Source organism: Tachypleus tridentatus, chromosome 12 (assembly GCF_004210375.1).
Source record: "Tachypleus tridentatus isolate NWPU-2018 chromosome 12, ASM421037v1, whole genome shotgun sequence".
Lineage (NCBI taxonomy): Eukaryota > Metazoa > Arthropoda > Merostomata > Xiphosura > Limulidae > Tachypleus > Tachypleus tridentatus.
Genome location: NC_134836.1, coordinates 1,634,480 through 1,659,383, shown reverse-complemented (window position 1 = coordinate 1,659,383; position 24,904 = coordinate 1,634,480). Strand labels below are relative to the sequence as shown.

Below are 24,904 nucleotides of genomic sequence, written 5' to 3'. Positions count from 1 at the left end.
CCCTGCTGGGATAGCGATAAGTGTATGCATTTACAGTGGTAAAATTGAGAATTTGATTTCTCTTGGTGGACACAGCAGATAGCCCAATGTGGCTTTGCTATGAGAAAACACACACTTTTATGTTGCTCCATTTAGTCTCTTTTTTTAGTTTCTCTTCTCATTTCCTTTTCTCCTTCCTCTGATCCATCTGTTTTTGTTTTCACCCAGTCTGCAGTGGGCCATGGTTGATGTATCAGTTACTTTCTTATATGTTACTCTTGACCCATTCTTCATATATTTTACATGTTCCATTCATCATTTTTATGTCTTTCCATTCTTTGCTTTTCCCTTGGATATGATCACAGCTCTGTATTAGCATTGTTTTTTCTTGGATGCTTGACTTCAGATGATTCATTCTCAGATAGTTTCCTCTTGGTACAACCCCATTCTTTTACATTAGGCTATTCAGTTTGAGGAAGGAAGTTTATGCCCACTTAATATTTGGTATTTTTGGACATTTTCTTCATCTGTGATGATGAGAAAACCCACTAGTAGAGAAATATATATGTAAAAACAGCTGGTTTGGGTTGAGAAAATTTTTATGTAGAGGAGCAAACAACGTTTTGACCTTCTATGGTCATCGTCAGGTTCACAAAGAAAGAAAGAGGTAACTGACCAATAGCTGACCACATGTTTGAAGGGGGTTGTGTAACTAAGTATAGGAATGTATAGTGCGTGCTTAGATGTTTGATTATATTTATTAATATAGGTATAAAGGTATTCCTTTCTATTTGTTTATTTTGGGCTTGAGTTGTATAAGTAAGGCTTCTTTAATTTTGCATTTGTTTATGTTTGTTTCTTTATTTAGTATTTGGGTGTTTTATATGGTTACATTATGCTTACCCCTTGGTGTGGATTCATGTACGTGGTGAGGGGACCTCCCAGGGAAGGTTCTGATCTTTCAGTTTACCTCCTCTGGGATCTAAACATCCACCCACGTGTTTGCTGTGCATGGTGACCTGTGAAGGGGAGGAGAGGATCCTGGTGGTTGAGGGGTCCAACCGTAACACACCACTTTCGCCTTGAATTCCTGTAGACGGGCAGCCTTTGGGTGGCCTCCCTTGGGTCATTCGGCTGGTCCACTTGGGCTGGAGTCAACCATGTACCAGTGTTGGAAGTTCTCAACGGGTGTTGTGGACATTGTGTCTGATGCTGGTGTTTGGGTATAGTGCTCACAAAACCCTGGCATTGCTGCAATGTCCTTGCATGACATTGTAGTGCGTCCCCTCATAGAGCTCCATGGTGGGTGGAGTCAGTGGGTACCGAAATTTTCGTTTTTTCCAATGGATCCTTCAACAAAAAATTTAAATAAAATAGTGAAAAAACAGTCAATAGGTAAACGACCACGTCTTGAAGACTCTGAGCAGCAATCTTCAACATCTGTAATACCTGTACCCCATTTTCTTGTAAATAGACTATATTAATTTATACTTTTCTGTTACCATGGCTCTGTTTGTCACATTGTCCTTTTATAATCAATTTGTTACCTTGATAGACAGTGTAATTTTTCAATAATCACTGACAGGAAGCTATTTACACCTTTGACAATGTATATCTTTTACAACCCTTCTTCAAATAATTTATATTATTTTGTAATATGCAGGTCTATAACCTTTATATGTAGTCAGGCAATGAAGAACTGTTAATTTATGTTTGATGTAATTAGGATATTTTGGTTGTTATAAGCTTTTGAAGAGCAGTCTTAAATTTACCTTTATGAAATAGTCTTAACCACTGAGAAACAAGAAAATCATATTTTAATAATATTTGCCTTTATTTTAAATATTATATACTTGTCCATATGCTCGTGTGTGTGTGTATGATTAGTATTTTAGAGTCAAGTAAAATAAAAAAGAAGGATTGTTTTAAAAACAGCAAATCCAGTCCTCTGACTAATATTTTAATTTAAAAAATAACACAACAAAAAATCAAATAAAAGATTCTGCACTAATTAAAAGGTTTGCCATGGTATAGACTATAATGTGAGATATAAAATTGGGAATAGTAATTTCTGAGCCTAGGGGTAAGTAATATTATGAATTGTTTTGAGAATTGTACTTTGGAGAGCAGTCATCTTCCCACAACTCTCTGCACGTAGAGAAGGGTAATATAGACATTAGATGTTGTGGGCTTGAGAATACACATTTCACTTTCCTAATTTCCCTTTCCTTTGATTATTTTGTAATTATTATTTATTTTTTATGAATTTCTTCATGTGAGACTGGTGAATAGAGGATAAGACTGATAGATGGTATATTCCCATATGCTTCTTAATCACAACCTGTCTCTATTCAATAATAGCTCTTACACTTATTTTCATGCACCCAGTCAGTCATTTACTGCTATAGATCTTTCTTTCTGCTCCCCCCTTGCTTTTCACTTGCTTTTCTTGGGAGGTTGACATCAATCCATGAGGTAGTGATCATTTTCCTATCTTATTAAGAGAGATTGGCCGTGGTCAATGCCACCTGACCCATGTGCCTCAGTGGAATTTGGACCAGGACAACTGACCCTCTTTCACTGCTCTCTCTGAACTTGCTCCTGTCATCTTATGTAAATTATCGATAGATGATTGTGTTGCAGCTGTAACTAACTGTATTGTCCAAGCAGCTGCTCAGTGCATCCCCAAAACCTCAATAACTTTCCCATGGCATTCCTGCCCTTGGTGGAATTCTGCTTGTTCTATAACACAAAAAAGCTCAGAAACATGCCTGGTATAAATTTCATAGATATCCCATGCTTACAAACCGCATTGCATTTCAGCAAGCCCGTGCACAGGCTCAGCAAGTTAGACGTCAAAGCCAGAAGGAATCTTGGATTAAATACACCTTCAGCATTTCTTCAGCCACCAGTTCAAAAGTCATATGGGACAAGATCTGGGAGGTGAGTGGGTGGTATACTTCTACCACCCTTTCTATCTTAATATTCAATGGCCATGAAGTTGCTGTTGCTCAGAGCATTGACATTACTTTTGGTGAATGTTTCTCTCATGTATCTAGCTCTTCCAACTCATCCCCTTTCTTCTTAGCTATTAAAACACAAGTTGCAAATCTGCCTCTTTCCTTTTCGACTAATCATTCCTATGACTACAATTGCCCTCTTACACTGGTGGATCTCAAACTTGCACTTCATCGGTCTGGCAATACATCAGTTGGACCTGATGATATACATTGAGATACTACACCACCTTTCTCCTGTTTTTAAACAAATGTGGCAGGAGGATGTCTTTTCTGATGCTTGGCAGCAAGCTATTGTGTTCCCTATTCTTAAACCTGTGAAGGATCCAAAGATTCCTTTGAATTACCATCCCATTGCCTTGACGAGTTGCCTCAATAAGACCTTAGAGAGGATGACAAATGCTCGTCTTGTTTGATTCAAGGAATTAAACAACCTTCTCTCACCCACACAGTGTGGGTTCCAAAACGAGCTCCATGATACACCACTTAATTTGCCTTGAAACATTAGTTAGAGAGGCCTTTTTGAAGCAACAACATCTTGTTTCTATTTGTTTTTGGTATAGAGAAAGCTTATGATATAACATGGAGATATGGCATCTTGCGAGACTTTTACTCATATGGATTGCATGGCAATTTGCCACTTTTTATTAAGCATTTATTAATGAACTGCCAATTCCAGGTCTGAGTGGACTCAACACTTACCCATTTATTCCAACAGGAACTTGGAACAGGGCTGTGTTCTGAGTGTTCCACTTTTCATTATAAAGATTGCCATCAGTGAACAGCTAAGCCCTACAGTTGCAAATGGTCATTTCGATGATGATTTTCACACCTCATGTCACTCATCAAATATAAGGTTTATTGAACAGCAACTACAAACTGCAATCAATCATATACTTAAGTGGACCACAGCAAATGGTTTTCAACTTTCTCTCTCTAAAACTGTTTGGGTATATTTCTGCTGCCAATGGGTGGGTATTTAGTCAGATCCAGAACTTCATATTGATGATGATGTACTTCCTGTCCTCCCTGAGGCAAAGTTCTTACGTTTTATATTTGACTGTAAATTAAACTTTATTTCCCATATCAAGCAACTTCGTGTCAAATGTATAAGGGAACTGAACATTCTCCATGTCCTTGCTTTCACCTCTTGGGGAGCAGATCGATACTCCATGCTTAAGACTTATTGTGGTCCTATCTGATTCAAACTTGTCTATAGTTTATGGTTCTGCCAGAACCTCAGCACTGAAAATGCTGGATCCTATCCACCATCAGGGGCTTTGGCTTTGCACTGGGGCCTTTCATACTTCTCCAGTCCAAAGTTTGTATGTGGAGTCCCATGAATCCCCTCTGTATATGTGCCATTTGCAACTGTCTCTTTTGTATGCTTCTAAACTTTGCTCTTTACCACAGCATTCCACTTGGGGTTGTGTTTTCCATCCTCAGTGGGCTACACTTTTCTATAATAGATCTGCCAATGTTCCTTTTAGCCTTTTTATTTGACACAATCAGAAAAATTGGATATATTTTTGAATAGTATAGCAGTATCAACAGTTCGGTCTCTCCCACCATGGCTAATTACTGTCCCCAACTGTGACCTATCTTTGAGTCACCTGAGAAAGACTGGTACTCCTGATTGGAAATATCACTCTTTATTTGCTGAACATCTTTCAAATGATCCATCCATTCCCATATATACAGATGGTTCAAAACCAGGTGACTCTGTAGGTTCTGCCATGATTTGTTACAGTTCAGTTGTAGCACACAGAATCCCCTCTACAGTTTCTGTGTTCACTGCTGAACTGTATGCCATTTCTCTTCCCATAAATCATTTTGAAACTATGCAATATACGAATTGTACAATCTATACTGATTCACTCAGCTGTCTATTGGCCCTGAAATCATTCTATGTTAGTTACCACCCTATTCTTATCAATATTCAAAACAAACTGGTCCATCTCTCTCTCTCTCATCTAGCTCTGTCCAGTTTTTTTGGATACCAGGTCATGTTGGTATTTGTGGGAATGAGCTAGATGATAGAGTGGCAAAATCCATCTGCTCTGGCTCTATCACCATCCTCCCTGTTCGATACATGGACTGTGGTCCAGTTATCAAAACCCAAATATACACCAGTTGGCAGTCGACTTGGAGTGAGCATCAAACTAATAAGCTTTTTCAAATGAAGCCTTCTTTAGCTCTTTGGCCATCTTGTTTCTGTAAAGATCAAAGGGAGGAACTTGTTTTGGGTAGGCTACACATTGATCACAGTTTTTTAACTCACCAATTCCTTTTACCTGGTACTGATGCACCAATGTGTGGTCTGTGTGGCACTCAGGTCACAATCATACATATTTTATTATCATGCTGTTGTTACAACCAAGAAAGACGACGCCATTTTAAACATATTTTTAAGGTAGGTTTGCCCTTGACATTAGCCAATATCATAGGTGATACTGGCTGCCTCACTCGTTTATACATTTTTAAGAGCTATTGGTCTTTTTTGACTTAATTCAAGGTTTTTATTGGACTATATACTGTTTTAGCATAATTTATTTTACACATTTTCATTTTAATTTGACCTGAACCCAGGACTGGAAAGGCCAACTTCAGGTGACTGACAGCAAGTTTGAACTTAATGGTTCAGTCTTTCTGGCAGGTTTTAATTTTACATATTTTATGTATTTTTACCTTCATTTCCATATACCATTATAGTATACTACATCTTGTTTGGCAAAGATAGTCTAGTAGCTTTGTGCCAATAAACATGAAATACCTACCTATCTATCAATTTTCAGACTGTAAACAAGCCTTTATATGCAATAAGATATTAATTCACATAAAAGTAGTGCCAGATTGTTTAAATGAGCTAAATTTTCTTTCTACCAATAGCGTGAAAAGATAACAGAACTGTTTTATTAATTAATTAATAACAGAAGTTAAATCTTTTAATTGGAATTGTGGTGTAGTGTGTTAAAATCAAGTGTTTGAATATTTTTTACTTTGTTACAGTTTTTTAGATATTCTTAAATGGGTGAATTATTTTTTATTGTCCAAAATGTGTTTTTTAAATATTAGTAATGTAGACATTTTCAATTTTATCAAATAGAATATTAAGTAATTTATTTCATAAAATGGCCAGTTATTTAATAATTATTCTTATTGAACTAGAAATAACTTGAATTAATCAGAGGTTCATGTAGTTTAGGAATAGCTTACAGAAAATGGAAATCTACAAAAGAATTGGGTTGAGAATAAAGTTTGAATGAAATCATTAATTACTTTCTTTTTTATCGGTAAATTAGTTTAAATATTTGTGTACTTTTGATGTCATTTATCAGAATTAATGCATAAATCCTGTTACAAATAAAGCCCAAATTATAATTAAATTTATGAATGGGTACTATGAAATAATTTTATTTTAATTCTTGAATCATGTTTTTTAACTGATGAAACAGTAAATCAACATGGTATTTCTTTAATTTTATAAGGGATAATTTAAATATTATTATTTTATATACATAAAACATCATTCCAAAAACCATCTAGGTTTAGTTTAGTTTCTAAATATAATCATCAGTATTGTTTTCAGTATATTTTAGAATATTTTGCTTATTACATTTTTGGAAATTCTGTGTGTAGGTCGTTTTATAATTTCCAATTTACCAGTAATAATATGTTTATGAAAAGTATCAATAAATAATCTACTTCTGCAGTCACCTCCATAAACCCATGTTACATTTTAAGTTTCTCATTACAGCTTGTACCTTTAATTTGACTTTTGTTTGGGCTTGTTTTGTTTATTAGAATATATACACACATACACCACACAGATTATTGGTATCATTCTGAGAAAGGCAGTATATTTGTTGAATTAAACTGTATTATGCATCTGTTTTATTGTTACAGCCATATGTGTGAAGAAACTTAATCTTTCAACTATAAGATGTTTTTGTTTAACTTTGATAGTTTAGTAAGATTGCTTATACGGTGCAACAATAGAATTATATGTATAAATGAAGTAGATAATTTAAAAGTTAATTATATGAGAAATTGTGATATCACAGTTAAATATAGCATTATTTTTAATTATTTGAATGAGGAATGTACATATTGATTTTTAATTAATTGAGTTAATATGCTTCCTGATCCTAATTAATTCAGTGTTTTATTTTAATAGAAACTTTAGGAATTTTTAAAGTTTTTGTAAATATTTGGATAACACTTTTCAATTTATATATTTATATTTCAGCATATATATCAGTACTTAAACCTTTCTTTGCCTTTATTTTGGAATCTTTCATTTTCATTGGAATTTGTGGAGTTACTTTTCATCTCAGCCTTCTTAGTGATTTACTGTCAGTAGCTACTATTCACATCTACTGTTTTTATGGCTATGCTACAAGGTTTGTCAAAATTATTGTCTTACTTTATATATTAGCTACAAATATCACATTTTGGTTAAACATGTCTTTTGATAATTATAATGATAACAGTAGTAGAGAACTCAGAGCTTTCTGTCTGAAGCATGAACTCTGGATGTTCAGAAAGTTTTAAAGATTGGTGTTCCAGCAAGTTTTCGTTATCAGTATAAATAGGTACTTTTTATATTGCTTTGTTAATACATGGTAGTGGATTTACTGACCACGTCATATACAGATATCATTAATATGGAATTGAAAAACCTTTTAGCTTCATTCATCACTTGTTAGTTTAAAATATATTTTACTGGTGAGCAGTTATGAAGTTTATATAAAAAAAAACACTTCATGAACTTGATGAATGTTAAACTTTCAAAATAATTTACCTACCCAGTTTGTGTCTTTATCTTTAATGCTGGCCATAAAAATCTCTCAAGATTAATTTCTGAACTTTGCTTTTTAAACCTCCAAGCAGTTATACTTCTGTTTTGACTTTAGACTATGGGCTGTTTATCAATTTAATAAAAAAACATTACAAATTTTTGAATTTCTCAAGCAGATTTTCAAAACTGGGAGACTTTTCTTGGTTAATAAACATGTCATATACCATACTGTTTTTGACAGTAATACTCTCATTAAAGCTTTAATATAATGTGTATACTGTCTCTACATGTATTTGGCACAATAATTTTATATGTTAAAAAAAATAAGTCAGTTGGCTATGTAACTTCTATGGAGCTAAATTCAGAGCACAAAGCATATTGCTTTCACCATTACTTTGTTTTGGCATTCTCATTTATGATGACTATCAACAATTTTCTGTGAATATTTAACAAATTGATAATGCTTTCTTGTCATTTGATTTTACTTATGGTGAGTGTTGATTTATTAAAATTGATAAATCTGCTGATGAAAATATTGCTAACTTAAAGATAGTGTTGCAGATCACCTTGTAGAAAAATTAAATTTTTCAATGCTTTATGACAAATTCAAACCATTTGGTAATTTAGTAAGTAATGCATTTTTTGTTTTGTTTGTATCTACAAGTTTTAAAGGATACAACTTAAATTTATTATTATAAGTATGCCAACCATATTACTAATTTTTATTTTGTTGTACTGACCAGAGAGATATATTTTTTGAGATATTGCATTCATACATGTTTAAAGTGTATTAAAATATACTTTAACAACTGTTTTAAATAAAGAATTAAGTCATTAGCAAAATATTTATTAACAAATAATGTTTCTTACTGTACCTTATTTTATTGTGTTTATGTGTATTTTTGTCATGCTCTTCTAGTAGAAAGTCATTATTAAATTTGCAGTGTCCTTGTAAGTAAACATACTAGCAATTACAAAATAAGTCATACCATACACACAATTTTTTAAACAAGAATCATAAAGATAGACAAATACATAATACATTATGAAATACACAAGTCATCATAGTTAGATACTTTAATTTGTACAAGATAACTAACTTACTAGTGTGTGAGTTCCATTGAATGTCAGCAAAGTTAATTCAAGCAAAGTAACAACAAATAAATGAATAAAATACTTGAAAAGTTTTTCATGTAAAGTAAAAATAATGTTATGTTATCTGACTTGTAACTGATGTAGATAAAATAGAAAATAATTGATAGGTACAATTTACTTGTTTAATCTGATTCATACTTGACAGGTTGTTCATGAAAACTGATGATGTATATGTAGCACAGACTATTACTGTCTTTTATAGATAATTTAGACAGTCTTCAAGATGAACAAAGAACGACGTGTTTCAGTGTAACGTTCATAGAACAAGTTTTGGAAGACCAATTTAAAAAAAGTAATCTGTTATGTTCCAGCCAACTTGATGAGCCCTGGTACTGGATGAAAGTAGTTGACATATGATAACATATTCTCCTTTTCTTTTACTCTTGAATTCTTATAATGTAATTGCTTTTTTAAACATGGGTCATACACACTGCCTCATGAAATACACGAGTAAACTTGATAAATACTCTACCATACATACAATTTCTTAAAATACATTTAAAAAAACATATTTATACTGTATTTTGCAACACATTTTATAAGTATTTTTTGAACTCTTAGTGTTCTATGCTTTGGTATAATTTATTTTTACTTGTGTTATTTGAAAGGCATGTCTGTTGCTTATAAAGGTTTATTTTTTTGTTATGTAGGTTATATGGACTACAGGTTTCTGGATTATCAGCTCTTTGGAGATTGTTTCGAGGAAAGAAGTGGAATCCATTACGTAATCGTGTGGATTCTCATGAGTATAGTCACCGAGAACTGTTTATAGGCACAATGTTGTTCACAGTACTGCTTTTTCTATTACCTACCACATTGATCTACTATTGTGTGTTTTCAGTTGTAAGTTGTGTCACATACATAATAATATTTAGTAGGATAGAATTATAATAGAAGATGGCAAGTACCAGATAGTTAAGAACAATAAAATTTCCAATTTCCAAAATTAGATATTCCAGAACACAATAGGCAAAGAAATAAGATTTATCCAGTATTGTTTCATTTTGAAATGTGTAAATACCTGAATAATATAAATGGTAAAAGTATTTTTATTAAAAATTGTGAAATTCTATCTGTACAAGAAATATATAATAAAAAAACAAATGTTCCTATTGCAAGATAAATGAATCGGTTGCTATTCATAATTTTTTGCATACATTGAATGTCTTAGTGTGTAAAAAAAAACTTGACAGAATTTCAGCCAAAGCAGGAGCACAGTTAAGTTATAGTTATAACCTTTTGAAGTTTTTTTAAGGATCCTCCTTAACCCTTTCGGTGCTGAATAAAAAAATTTAATGTTTGGCATGGCACTGAATATATATTTTTGATACTTCAACTAATTACAGTATCAGTACTAAAAGCATGATATCTTGGCAATAACTCAACAAAGGTCCCTGAAATGTTCAGTGATTGTACCCAATACTATATATGTTAAATTCAATATATAAGAATAACAGGAATAAAAGAAGACACCCTGATACACAATGAAGAAGTGTCATGTAAAGCACAATTTATTATAAATTGTATACAATTTGTGTAGCAGCCCATCGATAGTCTTTGTGGTTATGATATATCTCATGGCATGGTAAAAAGCACATGGAGAGTTTGCACTGTTTGCAGAAATAATTAGTCTGCTTTCTTTTCCACCCAGCTGTTTATCTATTACTGCAAACAGTAAAATCAGGTTTGTATTTTTTGTCCTCATATTGTCCAATACTATGTCTTTCCACCAAGCTCTGACCTTTATCAGTACTTGGTCTTCCTTTTCGTTTGGCTTTGCTGACATATCCCTCCAGCAAATTTTGAATAATCTGGTCTCTGAATAGTCTTGGAGATACCCAGTTTTCACCATTGCTCTTGCAGTCTGCACAATATATTATATATCCGTTAATAAGAGCTACTTCTCTAAGTTGATGGTAAATGGTAAAATACCACTTGGTACCTTTGTGTGGTTGCATGAAGGTTCCCAGCTTCTGGTCCATGATGTCTACTCCATCCGTGTGTTGGTTGTATGTTTCAGCAGTTAGTGGCTTTCTCACATTTCTGTATCCACCAGCTTTCCTCTAGATCAAATTATTTTATCTGTGGTGCCATTTGTGGAAATGGTGGATAAAAAATGCACATGTTTACTGTCATGCCAAGTACATGCTACCATATTAGCACCACACATAAATACCGGCGGATCTCTTTTGCTAAGACACAATCTTGTAGGGTGGATATCTGATGGCATGTGTTTCTGTTTGGCCTTAACTGTGCCACAAGCCCCAGTTCCATTCATCTCTAAGTTTTTGAATAAAGAAGGTGAAGAATAAAAGTTGTCCATGAAGACTATATGTCCCTTATTCCAAAACTCCTCCAGTAGATTCAAACATGTAGTCTCTATGACTGAGTATCCAGCCACAGGCACTATGGTATTTTTCCCACAATATGTAATAAATGTCAAAGCATATCCAGATTTGCTTTCACACAATGCAAATTGTTTGATGCCCCATGTTGTGGGTTTTGATAGTAAATACTGTTTGAGATGAACTTTCCCTTTGAATTTGATGATACTTTCATCAATGGACAGCTCACGTTGTGGGGCATATACTGCAAGGTATTTTGATTCACAGAGATTAATCAGATCCCAAATTTTCCACAGTGGATCATAATTTGGATCTCTACTTTTTGGCCTATTATGCTTATTGTTAGCAAAATGCAAAAATGATGTCAGGATTTCGTAATGATCTTGTGGCATTACCTCAATAAATGGCACATGAGTTAGCCAAACAGATCCCCAGTAATCTTCTAGTTCATGTTTCTGGCACAACCCCATTGCTATTTGTAGTGCAATATATGCTTTGAGTTCATTGACATCGGTCTCAATATATGCTTTGAGTTCATTGACATCGGTCTCAATATATGCTTTGAGTTCATTGACATCGGTCTGCAATATATGCTTTGAGTTCATTGACATTGGTCTGCAATATGTGCTTTGAGTTCATTGACATCGGTCTGCAATATGTGCTTTGAGTTCATTGACATCGGTCTGCAATAGGTGCTTTGAGTTCATTGACATCGGTCTGCAATATGTGCTTTGAGTTCATTGACATCGGTCTGCAATATGTGCTTTGAGTTCATTGACATTGGTCTCAATCCATTTCATAAAATGGGAGTAAGGTGGCAATTCAGTGGTGCAGTCGAAATACTGTAAAGCATATCTATTTATTTCATTACAAATCAGCTTAAATGCTTCATCAGGAAAGAAAAGTTTAAAATACTGAAATGGAGTGAAATTTGCTGTATCAATCAGGACTCCAGTGCGAGTGGTAAAATCTGGCAACCAGTCAGATTCAAAATTATCAATGTCACTGTAATATTGCCATGGAAAATTTGGATCCTGGTTTTGGTCTTCAGTTTCATTATCACTTTCAGGGGAAGCTTGGGGCTGTGCTATACTAGCTGCTCTACATCTTCTGTGACTTCTCCTTGTACCACTAGACCTCCAGGAATAAACACTCCTTGATCGTCCATGAAGACCACCATTGGAAGTGCTAGGGCATCTACAAAATAAACCAAAAAACCCTTGTACATAGAGAAATAGCACTTTTCCAATGTTGCATGTGTGTATGTATGTGTGTGTTATATTTATATATTTTCCTGTCAACAATATATGAAAACGTAGAGAACTAGTCTTGGTCAGGCAGTGTATGCAATAAGTTATATGACTAACTACACCATGTGCTTATCTAAAGCGGGGGCAGATTCCAGGCCACGAATGTCTTCATTATCACTCTCATCTGTTACAAGTAAGCTTTCGTTATCATCTGACTCAAACTCTTTGTCACTCTCTTCATCGTTAAAAATAATATCAATACAGTGGTATAAGCTTTTCCTTTCGGCATTGTACCAACACTGCAAGTATCAACAGAATATGCAAGGAAGGCATCTTCTAAAACAATGAACAGTTTGATCTACACAGGCTAGAAAACAAAAATCACGTGACCTTCAGTTTAAATACCTGCTGGGAATCCCAAGTAAACAAGCCTCAAGTGGGTCTACAGGCCTGTGTGATAATTAGCCACGAGGGTATGTTGTTTACATCTTGTCGACGAAGATAGCCTGCCATGCTGAGCCTTCAAGTCGACTGTGGTCGTCAACTGCACATAAAGGGTTAAACAAGTTTTGAAATGCCACTGGAAAGTCAATTATCTTCAATATTATATCAAACCAAAGACCAATATCTAAAATGAACCATCAGATATACTAATTATGGAGTTGGTCAAATAACAAAGTGGTGAACTTTCCTTTGCATAAATACTGTGCCAGTAAAATAAAAACTTGAACTCTTATAAAAAAAATCTTGAAAGAATTAATTTCAAGCACTGTATCCAATATTTAATTTAAAGTAAATACCAAAAGTGGCCATTATTCACACTTCTGATTTTGTATGGACAGTAGAATGTTGCAAGTTTGAAAGGATGCACATCCACTCTCATTTATTTAAATAGTTATGTTAGTAGTTAACCATATTAGATAAAGATAAATTTGTCATATATTTGCCTTAAGGTTTATGATTAAAATTTGCTGTTTCAATACAGTACATTACTTCTCATATGTATAGCTATTCTTGTTTAGTGCTGCCCTCTATATGCAAACATTATTTCACATGCCACAGTCTTTGAGCTTCCAATGTGGTTTAATTGAATCTCTCATGTAAATCATCACGTGACAACCCTTCCCTAATAGGAGTGGGACACACCCTCCTGATGCACAAGACTCCCTCTATTCAATTTGACTGAGCTTGTGCTTCTCGTTAGTCAGTGATCAAGTGCAGATATTTTTCAATTTTACTATTTTTATGTATTAATTTCATTTCATCTATTTGGAGTTCCATCACTGGCTTCTGGTCTGGAAGTCTTAATTGAAGATTTTTAAGCTGTCATTATTCAGGAGATTAACTGTTATGTGAGGTGTCATTTTTCTCCCGACAGTATTAGGTTTCCTCTTGCATCATTTCCTGTTCATGATCAGGAGGATTTTGACAGTTTTTTGTTTTTTTCTCCTAACTTTGCCATGTCTTCCTGTGCATTTTCTGTAAGATCTACTAGGCCCAACTCTGCTAATTTTGTATATGTTTTCTCAAGTGTGTTCAGATGTCTCATTTTCATATAATAGTTTTCCTTCCTTTCCATATGATGTCTGTCATTAGGGTCCCTTGTTTTTCCTCCTTCCTCTCCTTGAGGTGGGTTCCTGTGTGTGGAGAGGGGACTTCCCAGAGAAGGTTCTGTAATTTCAGTTTACCTCTGGAATTTGTACATTCATCCACATGTTTGCTGTGTGTGACAGCACGTGAAGGGGAGGAGAGGATCCTGGTGGTTGAGTGACCCAACCATAACACACCACTTTAGTCTTGAATTCCTGTAGACAGGCAGCCTTAAGGTGCCCCCCTCAGGGTCAGTTGGCAGGTCAACCAAGCACCAGTGTTGGACGTTCTCAACGTGTTGAGGACATTGTTTCTGCTGGTGTTTGGATATAGTGCTCATGAAACCCTGGTATTATTACAATGTTCTTGTTCAGCATTGCAGTTTGCTCCCTCATAGGGCTTTGTGGTGGGTGGGGACAGTGACCACTGAAATGTACTTATTTTATTATGGATACTCCCATTCTGAAACAAAAATATAAAAATGAAAAATAAAACTATCAGAAAACAACTACGTATGGATGACTGTCATAAAGTAACCATCAGAGTCAGACTCAACATTTCAATTTCTCATTCTGCATTCATTGTCTGAGAAAAAATGTAGGGCAGATGTCCCCTTTTTTATTCAAAAGAGATTAGAGGGTCTTGCTGCCTCCCCAAAGTCAGTAAGGAAATTGCACTCAGGAGAAACCTTGGTGGAAACACCTCCACCACAACACACCAAACTCCACCCAAGTTTGAAGAGCATTGGGTATATACCCATCAAGGTTACACCCCATGCTACCCTCAATTCCTCAAAAGTACCTGTTATTGAGAGGAACTTGAAAAACATTTCCAAGTTGGAGATCCTAATTGGTTTTTCGAGCCAAGGCATTTGTGCAGTGCACTGGATCTCCACACTCATAGAAGGAATTATGATGCCTATGATTTTGACCTTTACATCACCATATCTACCTGTCACAGTCAAGGCATGTTATCTGAAATGTAAGGTGCAGCCATATGTTCCAAACCCTCTCAGATGTTTCCAGTGCCAGCTGTTCAGTCACTTGAAGACATCACATCATGGTTCTTTAACATGTGCTTGTGGTGGTGGCAAAGACAATGATGCTTGAGAGTGTCAACTGTAACCGTATTGTATTAACTGTAGTGGTTCACACCACTTACTCTAGTTCTTGCCATAAGTGAGTGAAAGAGAAAGATGTGCAATGCTTAAAAACTGTGAACAATATCTCCTACCAAGAGAATTGGAAGTTATTTCCTCCCACTTGATCTTGGACATTTATCCTCATCTTTGGTAGAATGCTGCCTGCTACATGCCCCGAAGGCTCATAAACATACCTGGGATACGTTCCATAGATATCCTCCACTTTTAAACTGCATTACTTTTCAGTGAACCTGTGCACATTCTCAGCACATCAGACATCAAAGCCAGAAAGAGCCTTCGATTAAGTATACCACTAGCATCTCTTCTATTTCCAATCCAAAGTCATATGTGACAAGATTTGGAAGGTTAGTGGGCAGTATGCGTCTCCTCCCCTTTTGCTCTTGCTCTCTGATGGTCAGGAGGTTCCTGATGCCCAGATCATCTAGCACTTAAGCTTCATCTCCTACCTTCTTAGCCATCAAGACTTGGGCAGAGCAATCGCCTCTTTCCTTTAAGGCTGATCATTTTTGTGACTGTAACTGCCACTTTATATTGATGGAACTCAAGCTTGCTCTTCATTGGTCTGGCAGTACATCAGTTAGATCTGATGATATTCATGAGATACTGTGCCATCTTTCTCCTGCCTTTCTTGCTACTCTTCTGGTTATTTTTTGCCAGGTCTGACAGGAGAATGCTTTTCCTGATTTTTGGTAATGAGCTATTGTCCTCCCTAACTCCAAGCCTTATAAGGATCCCAAGATTCCTTCAAACTACCATCTAATTGCTTTGACAAGCTGTCTCTGTAAGGTCTTGGAGAGGGTGTTTACTGCTTGTCTTGTTTGGTTCCTCAAATCATACAAGTACAAGGGCACTGAACATCCTCTGTACCCTTTCCTTTCACTTCTTGTAAAATGGATGCTCAAGATCTGTCATGCCCTTGTTCAATTGAAACTCGACTATGAGTTTCTGGTCTATGGCTCTGTCAGAACCTTAGCCTTGAAGATGTTGGATATTGGACCCCATTTACCATATGGGACTTCTGCTCTGCACGGGGTCTTTCTCCTTTTCTCCAGTCCAGAGTTTGTACCCTGAGTCTCATGAATCTCCTACACCTCTGTCTTTACTCTATGTTTCAAAACTTCAATCCATACCATAGCATCCCACTTGGTATTGTATTTTATTTCTTCAATGAGCCATGCTTTTTCAGAATAGATGGTCTGCCTTTGTTATTTTTGGCCTTCATACTAAGGCAAAGTTGGCTGAATTGGGTCTGTCCTTGCTGTCTACACAGGTTAGCTCATTCCACCATGGCTTAATACCATCCCCTTAAATGTACAAGAGCACTGAACATCCTCCGTGTCTTCTCTTCCACCACCTGGGGAGCAAATCGATGTTCTATGCTAAAGATATATCGTGCTCTTACTTGTTTGAAACTCTACTAAGGATCACTGGTCTGTGGCTCTGCCAGGACTTCGACCTTAAAGATGCTGGACCCCATTCATCATCAAGGACTTCGGCTCTGCACTGGGGCTATCTGCACTTCCCCAGTTCCGAGCTTATATGTAGAGTTTCATGAACCTTCTTTGCACCTCCACCGCTTGCAGCTGTCTTTACTATATGCTTTGAAACTTCATTCCTTACCAAAGCATCCCTCCTGGGTTTGTGTTTTTTTTCCTCAGTGGGCCATACTTTTTCAGAACAGATGATCTGCCATTTCTCCTTTTGGCCTTTGTATCCAGATGCAGTTGGATGAATTAGGTCTGACCTTAGATAACATTGCTATATCCACTGGTCAGCCCATCCTACCGTGGCTTCTTACAATCCTCAAATATGACCTTTCTTTTTAGTCATCTGAAAAAAGCAGACACTCCTAATTGGAAATACTGTCTGTTATTTGCTGAACATCTTTCGAACCATCCTTCCATTCATATTTATACAGATGGTTTGAAATCAGGTGACTCTGTGGGCTCTCCATGGTTTGTTGTGGTTCGGTGGTTGCACACAGAATCTCCTCTTCAGCTTCTCTGTTCACTGCTGAACTGTATGTCATTTCTATTGCCATGGATCACATAGAAGCTAAGCAGTACTCAAACTGCATTATTTATACTGACTAGCTTAGTTCTCTACTGGCCCTGGAATCGCTTCACGTTAGTTCACACCCTGTTCTTGCTGATATTCAAAACCAACTGGCCCAATTACCTTTAATATCTACTTCTATTCAGTTTTTCTGGATACTGAGCCATGTTGGTATTCGTGGGAACGAGCTCACTGACGCTGCAGCTAATCTATCTGCTCTGGCACTATCACCACTGTGCCTGTTCCATACATGGACTGTGGTTCTGTATTCAAGGCTCGGCTCCATGCCAGTTGGCAGTTGACTTGCAATGAGCAACATGACAACAAGCTTTTCCAAATAAAACCCTATGTTGGATTTTGGCCTTCTTGCTTTTATAATGATCGGAAAGGGGAAGTTGTTCTAACTAGACTACGCATTGGTCACAGTTTTTTTAACTCATCGTTTTCTTTTATCTGGAACTGATGTACCAATGTGTAGTTTGTGTGATACTTAGGTCACAGTAAACCACATTTTAATTTCTTGCCATTCTTAGGACTCTCAACGACAGTGCCATTTTAACCATATTCTGTCACAAGTTTGTCCATAATGTTACAGTGTTATTAGTGATGGTGACACAGTCCACCTTAGGAATGTTTTTAGTTTTTTTAAAGGCCATTAATCTTTTTACTGCAATTAAGTTTTTTAATTTATACATTAGACCTTTTTTTAATGGGATTCCCATTTGAGAATTGCAGTCCATCTAGTTTGATTTGAAATTAGAAAATGGTCATAACATAAAAATACTCAAAACCAAGACTCGAAGGGCCAACTTCAGGGAACTAACACTGCTGTTTGAACTACCTGTTAGTCATCCTGGTGAGTTATTATTAAAACTCTGCTACAAGTCTTTAAAACTTTTATTACTTTTTGAAAATGGCCATAACATCAAATAACTCGGAACCAGGACTGGAAGGCCAACTTCAGGTGACTGATGGTTTTTGTACTTACCTGTTAGTCTTCCTGGCGAGTTATGATAGTTACAGTTATGCTACAGAAAGTCCTTTACAACTTGTATTACTGTAGTTTTTCTCTTAATGCTGTAGACTAGATGTAAACATTGGTTTTATTCTTTTCTTTTAACTGTTTTATTTTACCTTAATTTTCTTTTATAAATTTCCTAATTTTACTTTAATTTTAACTTTTTATTGGATGTTTGGCACAAATAGCCTAGCTGCTTTGTGCCATAAAACACCAAATCAACCAACCTACCAATAGTATCCCCAAATGTGACCTTTCTTTGAGTCATCTGCAGAAGGTGCATACTCCCAATTCTAGCATTTTTGTTTATATGGATGGTTCAAAAACAGGTGACTCTGTGGTTTCTGCCATCGTTTGTTGTGGATGGTGGTTGCACACAGAATGTCCTCCACAGTTTGTGTTCACTACCAAACTGTATACCATTTCTCTTGCCCTGGATCACCTAGAGGCTATGCAGTACATAAACTGTACTATTTATACTGACTCGGTTGGCTCTCTATTGTCCCTGGAATCCCTTCATGTTAGTTCTCACCCGATTCTCATCAATTTTCAAAACTGACTAGCTCAGTTTTCATTATTCTTTACTTCTATTCAGTTTTTCTGGATATTAGGCTACTTTTAAAAACAACTGCCTCATTTTTCATTATTGTTTACTTCTGTTTAGTTTTTCTGGATATTATGCTACTTTGCTATTCGTAGAAAAGCGCTCGCTAACATCACAGCTAAGTCTGTCTACTCTGGTGCTATCACTGCTATGACTGTTCCATACGTGGACTATGGCCCTGTATTTAAAGCTCAGCTCTGTGCCATTTGACTTGGAGTGAACAACGTGGTGATAAGCTTTTTCCAGATAAAACCTTCTGTTGGTCTTTGGCCATCTTGTTTCTTTAAAAATCAAATGAGGAAATTACCCGAACTAGGCTATGCATTGGTCACAGTTTTGTAACTCATCGTTTTCTTTTATCTGGAACTGATGTACCAGTGTGTTGTTTGTGTGACACTCACATTTTACTGTCATGCTGTTATTATGACAGTGAGTGATGGCACCATTTTAAACATATTTTTATCATGGGTTTGCCAATGATGTTGAACAGATCTGTTGGCGATAGTGACACTGTCCACCTCACAGATGTTTTTAATTTTTATTCAGAATAGATGGTCTGCCATTTTTCCTTTTGGCCTTCATACTAAAGCAAAGTTGGCTGAATTGGGTCTGTCCTTGGATGACGTTGCTGTCTTCACAGTTTAGCCCATCCCACCATGTTAAAATGTCATTGTTCAAAACTTTGCCAAATCTTTAAAATAGATGGTAAAATAAGTAGGAAATTTTACAATTTTCATAGAAACCTTTAAAACAAACTTTTTGTATTTTAATTCTATTTAAGTTTTTATCTGACATTGGTTTCTGTTTTAACTTAATTTCCCATTATGCTTTATAATACTTTCATTGTTTTATTTTTTTACCAGGTTTTTTGGCACACAGATAGTCTTGCTGCTTTGCACCATAAAAACATAAACAACAACCCTCCTTCCTCTGAAGTAATAGTTTTTGCCAAGCATTTCATTTCTTAGTTGAAGATTGGTATTAGTGTGCTTAATTATTTTTGCAGTGTTTCTTATGTAAGTCACCTCATTGTAATTAATAACAGCTAAGTAAACATAGTTTTAGCTAGTTCTTTCAATATACTATGCAAAAAAAGTTAAATAATATATCTTTTTATTTCAGCTTCGAATTATTGTTTTGATTGTAGAAGGTCTTGTCAAGTGGATAGTCAAAGCTTTGAATCTAATGCCTTTGTATGTTATCATTTTAAGAATTTTTAAGTCGGATTGTGTTGCTGGTAAGTATATAATTTTCAAGGAATACATTTATATGATTAGTTTTGAATAACCCACCATGATAAGTAAAAATTTACTTATGTTTAATTAGGATTTTTCTTTTTAATGGGTATTATAAACATTTTAATATGTGCAAGTATTTTTTCTCAGCTTTTTTCAGAATTATTAAAATTATAATGCTCAGTTATATAAATTAATAACTTTGATCAAAACATGCTAATTACTTCAGAGCAAAATGTTCCTCATGGTACAATGGTATGTCTGTGGACTTGCAATGCTAAAAACAGTTTCTATGTCAGTGGTCAGTGGAACACAGATAGTCCATTGTGTTGTTTTGTGTTTACCCACAAACAATCCAACAGAGCAAAACTAAGTTAACCTAATATCAATACCAGTGTAAGGTGGTGTTTTCCATTGTTTTATTATTAGCAAATGTGCAGTTTAATAACTGTCTATGCAGCCTCGCATGGCCAGGTGGTTAAGGCACACGACTCATAATCTGAGGGTCACGGGTTAGAATCCCTGTCACACCAAACATGTTTGCTCTTTCAGCCATGGGGTCATTACTTCGTGACATTCAATCCCACTATTCATTGGTAAAAGAGTAGCTCAAGAGTTGGCAGTGGATGGTGATGACTAGCTGCCTTCCCTCTAGTCACTGCTAATTTAGGGACAATAGCCCTAATAATCAGTGATGTCGAGAAACCCACTTGTTGAGAAATTTATATGCAAAAACGGCTCGTTTGGGTTGAGAAAATATTTTACATAGAAGAGCGAACAACGTTTCCACCTTCTTCGGTCATCGTCAGGTTTGCAAAGAAAGAGGTAACTGATCGGAAGCTGACCACATGTTTGGAAGGGGTTGTGTAACAGGAAAAAGCAATCAAATTTTTTCTTCAGCATGATTTGTTTGGGATTTTAAAATGTATATATTTTATTGTTCAAAATTTATGAGCATTTCTGAACAAATATTTGTTGACGTGTGCGTAGTTATGAAGTATTTTTTCATTTGTAATAAATTAAACCTTATTTACCAAAGTATTTAGTACTATTACCTGATTTAACATGTTCTAGAGCAGAACTTGTAAATGTCATAGCTTTGTTTCATATATTTCATTTACAAAATTACCTACTAACATCTCGCATTTAAACATCTTTTTTTAGTTTAAATAAAAAGTTCCCTATACCTATATTAATATAATAAAATAAATAAAATTATATATTCAAACATCTAATACCGCCCTCTACATTCCGACACTCAGTTACACAACCCCTTTCAAACATGTGGTGAGCTTCCGGTCAGTTACCTCTTTCTTTGTGAACCTGACGATGACTGAAGAAGGTCGAAACATTGTTCGCTCTTCTATGTAAAATATTTTCTCAACCCAAACGAGCCGTTTTTGCATATAAATAGCCCTAATAGTGCAGATAGCCCTTGAGTAGCTTTGTGCAAAATTCGAAAACATACGAAGAAACTGTTTGTGAATGTACATTTTTGGTAAGTTGACAGAGATTAAAATTTTAATTGTTAGTGTCTTTTTCAGTTCATGTTTGTAATTAATATCAGTATGCAACAGTATTTATTGTTCAAAAACCAGTTGCTTACTGATTAAGTTGATTTTCAATATCATTGTGATTGAGAATAAACTATGCAAGAATAAATGTATGAAAAATATATTTGTGTGTGTGTGTATATACATAAAACCAATAATTTAACATTTTTCTAAAAGATTCTCATGAAGTTGAGTGTTTGTATGTCATTGTTCAAAACATTTGAAATAGGTGGTAAAATAAGTAGAAAATTTTACAATTTTATAGAAACTTTTGATTTTAAGTAAAACAAACTTTTTGTATTTTCAAGTAAATAAATAAAATTTTCTTTCACTACCATGCATTTCCTAAACTTTTATGTAAATTGTACAACATTAGAAAATATAGGAGAAAGTCGGGTTTTAATGTGATTATATAACACAGGAACTACTTTAGAAAAACAAGAAGAAAAATGTTAGACATAAGTTGTTTTTTTGTGAGGTTGTAGAACTGGTGAACTGGCACAACATTAGAAAAGATTGGAAAGTGTTAGAAGTGAGTTTGTTAATGTAAGCCTGGTAAAACATCAGAAATTGCAGGAATTTAGAATTTTGTGTGTTTTTATAAAACTTTTACACAGTTTGAAGTAAAAAACAAAAAAAGATCAGAATTTAGTGTGAGTTAGGAAAAGTGGAATAAAACTAGAAACAATTAGGAAGTGATCACAGTTTAGTGCTTACATTTATTTAAAAGTAGTACATTATTAGAAAAGACACAAAAAGGTGAGAGTTTAGTGTTTGTCAAGAAATTAGAAAAAAAGGGGGGAATAAGTCAAGGTAGAACATGTTTACATAAAAGAGGTAACAAGTTGGTAAAGTCTGAGGAGAACACAAGAACATGTGTACTTGTAGCCCATGTCCTGGAGAACCAATTATGTAAAAGTTTTAGAGTGTTTTCAGTTTTTATATTATCATAAAATATTTTCTAGGAGAAGTTTTCTTTACTATTTGCCACCATTCCAGTAATGACAGAAATATGACTTTAAAAATGCAGGCAAGTATTATATATTAATTATAAATATGAAGTCTTTATATAATATATTTTTACATTATTTCAATATTCTTTGTGCAAATGTGCATCAATTAAGATCTGTGTATATTTATGTACTTTTCGCTTTTTTTATTTACATATGTTATTTTTAGTTCTATCATGTATGTGTACTATCTATGTATACCTATGTTTATATACTTTTATAGTAAATTCTGTTGAGCCCATACCAGAAAATTTAACAACTTAGTGCCAAGTACTTCTTTGTAATGCCTTGGTATTTTACTTAAATATGAAAATTATGAGTGTAAAAAAAAACCAGTAAGGATGCGTTCTGTATTTGTATCTGAAAGACAGTAGTTTCAAGCTGGAAAGGGTTTGTTAGTAATGTAAATAAAACTATTACTTGGACGTTATGTAGAGGTTCATCATGAGGATTAAAGTAGAACATTCAAGTTTATTTTTGTGAATTGTGACAACTAGAATTCATGTATTAAATCTGATGCCTTTTTCATGTATGGGTAAACACTTTAGTTCATTATTTATGATTTAGTTTAGTGTCATTTTTTATAAATTTGCATTGTTTTTTAAATTTTTTGTATCTTTCACAGTTTGAAAACTATTTTACAATGTCTGTGTTTAATTTCAGTAAGTTGCTTTACATTGTTTTTTTTCTGTAATATTCTTGTAAATACTTTTTAATTTTTGCTACTAGTTGGTGCAAGTTCCCTATGGGCATCTTATTAAACAAACTCTCCCTGTTGAAAATGAAAACAATGAGAGACTAATTCCATCTTGGACAACATTACTGGTAGACATGATTACAGGAAAGATTATTTACCCTTTGTAAAATTAGTAATGTGTTTCAAGTTCATAGAATATTTAAAAAAGTGTAATAGAAGCATGACATTTGAAATGTATATCAGTACAGTTACTTGAGAAAAGTTGATGCTGTAAAGAAATTCTGTATTTAAAACTATTTTTGTACTTCTGTGTGGTACAAAGTTTTTGATAGAATAAATGCTTCTGAGAACCTAAGATGATGGTAATATAATTGATATGCTGTTTTACTTGCAAAAGTTGTGGTTCTTATAAAGAGTCCAAATTGTGTGACTTAATTATTCAAAATATTTTAGAATTAAAGATAGTTTCACAAATGATGTGTACCAAAAATATTATCATATTCAAACTGAAAATTGTTTGAGATAATTCTGTACATTACGAGCAAATATTAATTTTTTTTTTAGTATGATCTTTTTTGTCTACATTTTAACACAGATTATGTTTAATGCATTAATGAAATATCAAAACTGTAGATCTTAAGTTTCTTGAACAAGAAAGCTAAAAGAGATTGACAAGAAAATAATATGAATATCCACAGTTATATATTCACTTCCTGCATAAAAGTGTTATAGATTAAATAAAATAAATGTAAATAATATGTTAGTGCTGTTGTTGTGGATGGTAGCCTAACTGTATTATTTATTAATTAGTTACAATTTCAATGATTTAATGTAATTAATGTTGGTGTTCTTCATTCTTCAAAGAACCTACAGGTAGTTTAAACAGTGTTGTACATCCTGTTAGCTGAATATGTATAAAAAGCTACATATATACACACATACACATGTAGATAAATAGAATAATAGATAAGAAATTACTATATGATGTAACTTATTTGGTATGCATTAGAAAGTACTGGTGTAAATAAATACCTGATTTTTGGACACTAAATGAGTTGGTTTATTATTCCAAATATACTGTTGGTGTGAATACAAAGTCTATTTACACCAACAGTATGTTGGTTAATTTTCACTATGATATAGGTCTAGCTTATCTCCCTTTGGTTAACTTGTGTCAAGGGTTACTGATAATGTATAACTAGTATAACCTTATAATGCACATTGATCAATGTAAATTGAAATGGACTGCTCTTGAATGTAGACTTTGAAATTAAACAATTTTTGGAATACTAAGTTAATTTATTATACCAATACATTAATCCATGTGAAATTTAATAATCATAGTATAGATATACAAATTTTCATTAATTTTTCTAAGCTTCCAGTATAGCATATAGTAGTGAAAATTCTAGCGTAAGGTAACTTATATTTGA

The 24,904-nt window shown here is 34.4% G+C and overlaps 1 protein-coding gene across 1 annotated transcript in view; it reads left to right on the top strand.

The window, feature by feature from the left end:
* The window catches only part of PIG-Q (phosphatidylinositol glycan anchor biosynthesis class Q), a 42,159-nt gene extending 17,637 nt beyond the window's left edge, over positions 1-24,522 (top strand). Inside the window, exons 5-9 of the mRNA XM_076473827.1 lie at positions 7,246-7,399; positions 9,603-9,795; positions 20,099-20,213; positions 22,730-22,794; positions 23,504-24,522. Of these exons, the coding sequence (XP_076329942.1) occupies positions 7,246-7,399; positions 9,603-9,795; positions 20,099-20,213; positions 22,730-22,794; positions 23,504-23,638 (662 nt within the window). The 3' untranslated portion in view covers positions 23,639-24,522. The remainder of the gene's footprint in view (positions 1-7,245; positions 7,400-9,602; positions 9,796-20,098; positions 20,214-22,729; positions 22,795-23,503) is intronic.
* The last annotated feature ends 382 nt before the right edge of the window (positions 24,523-24,904 follow it).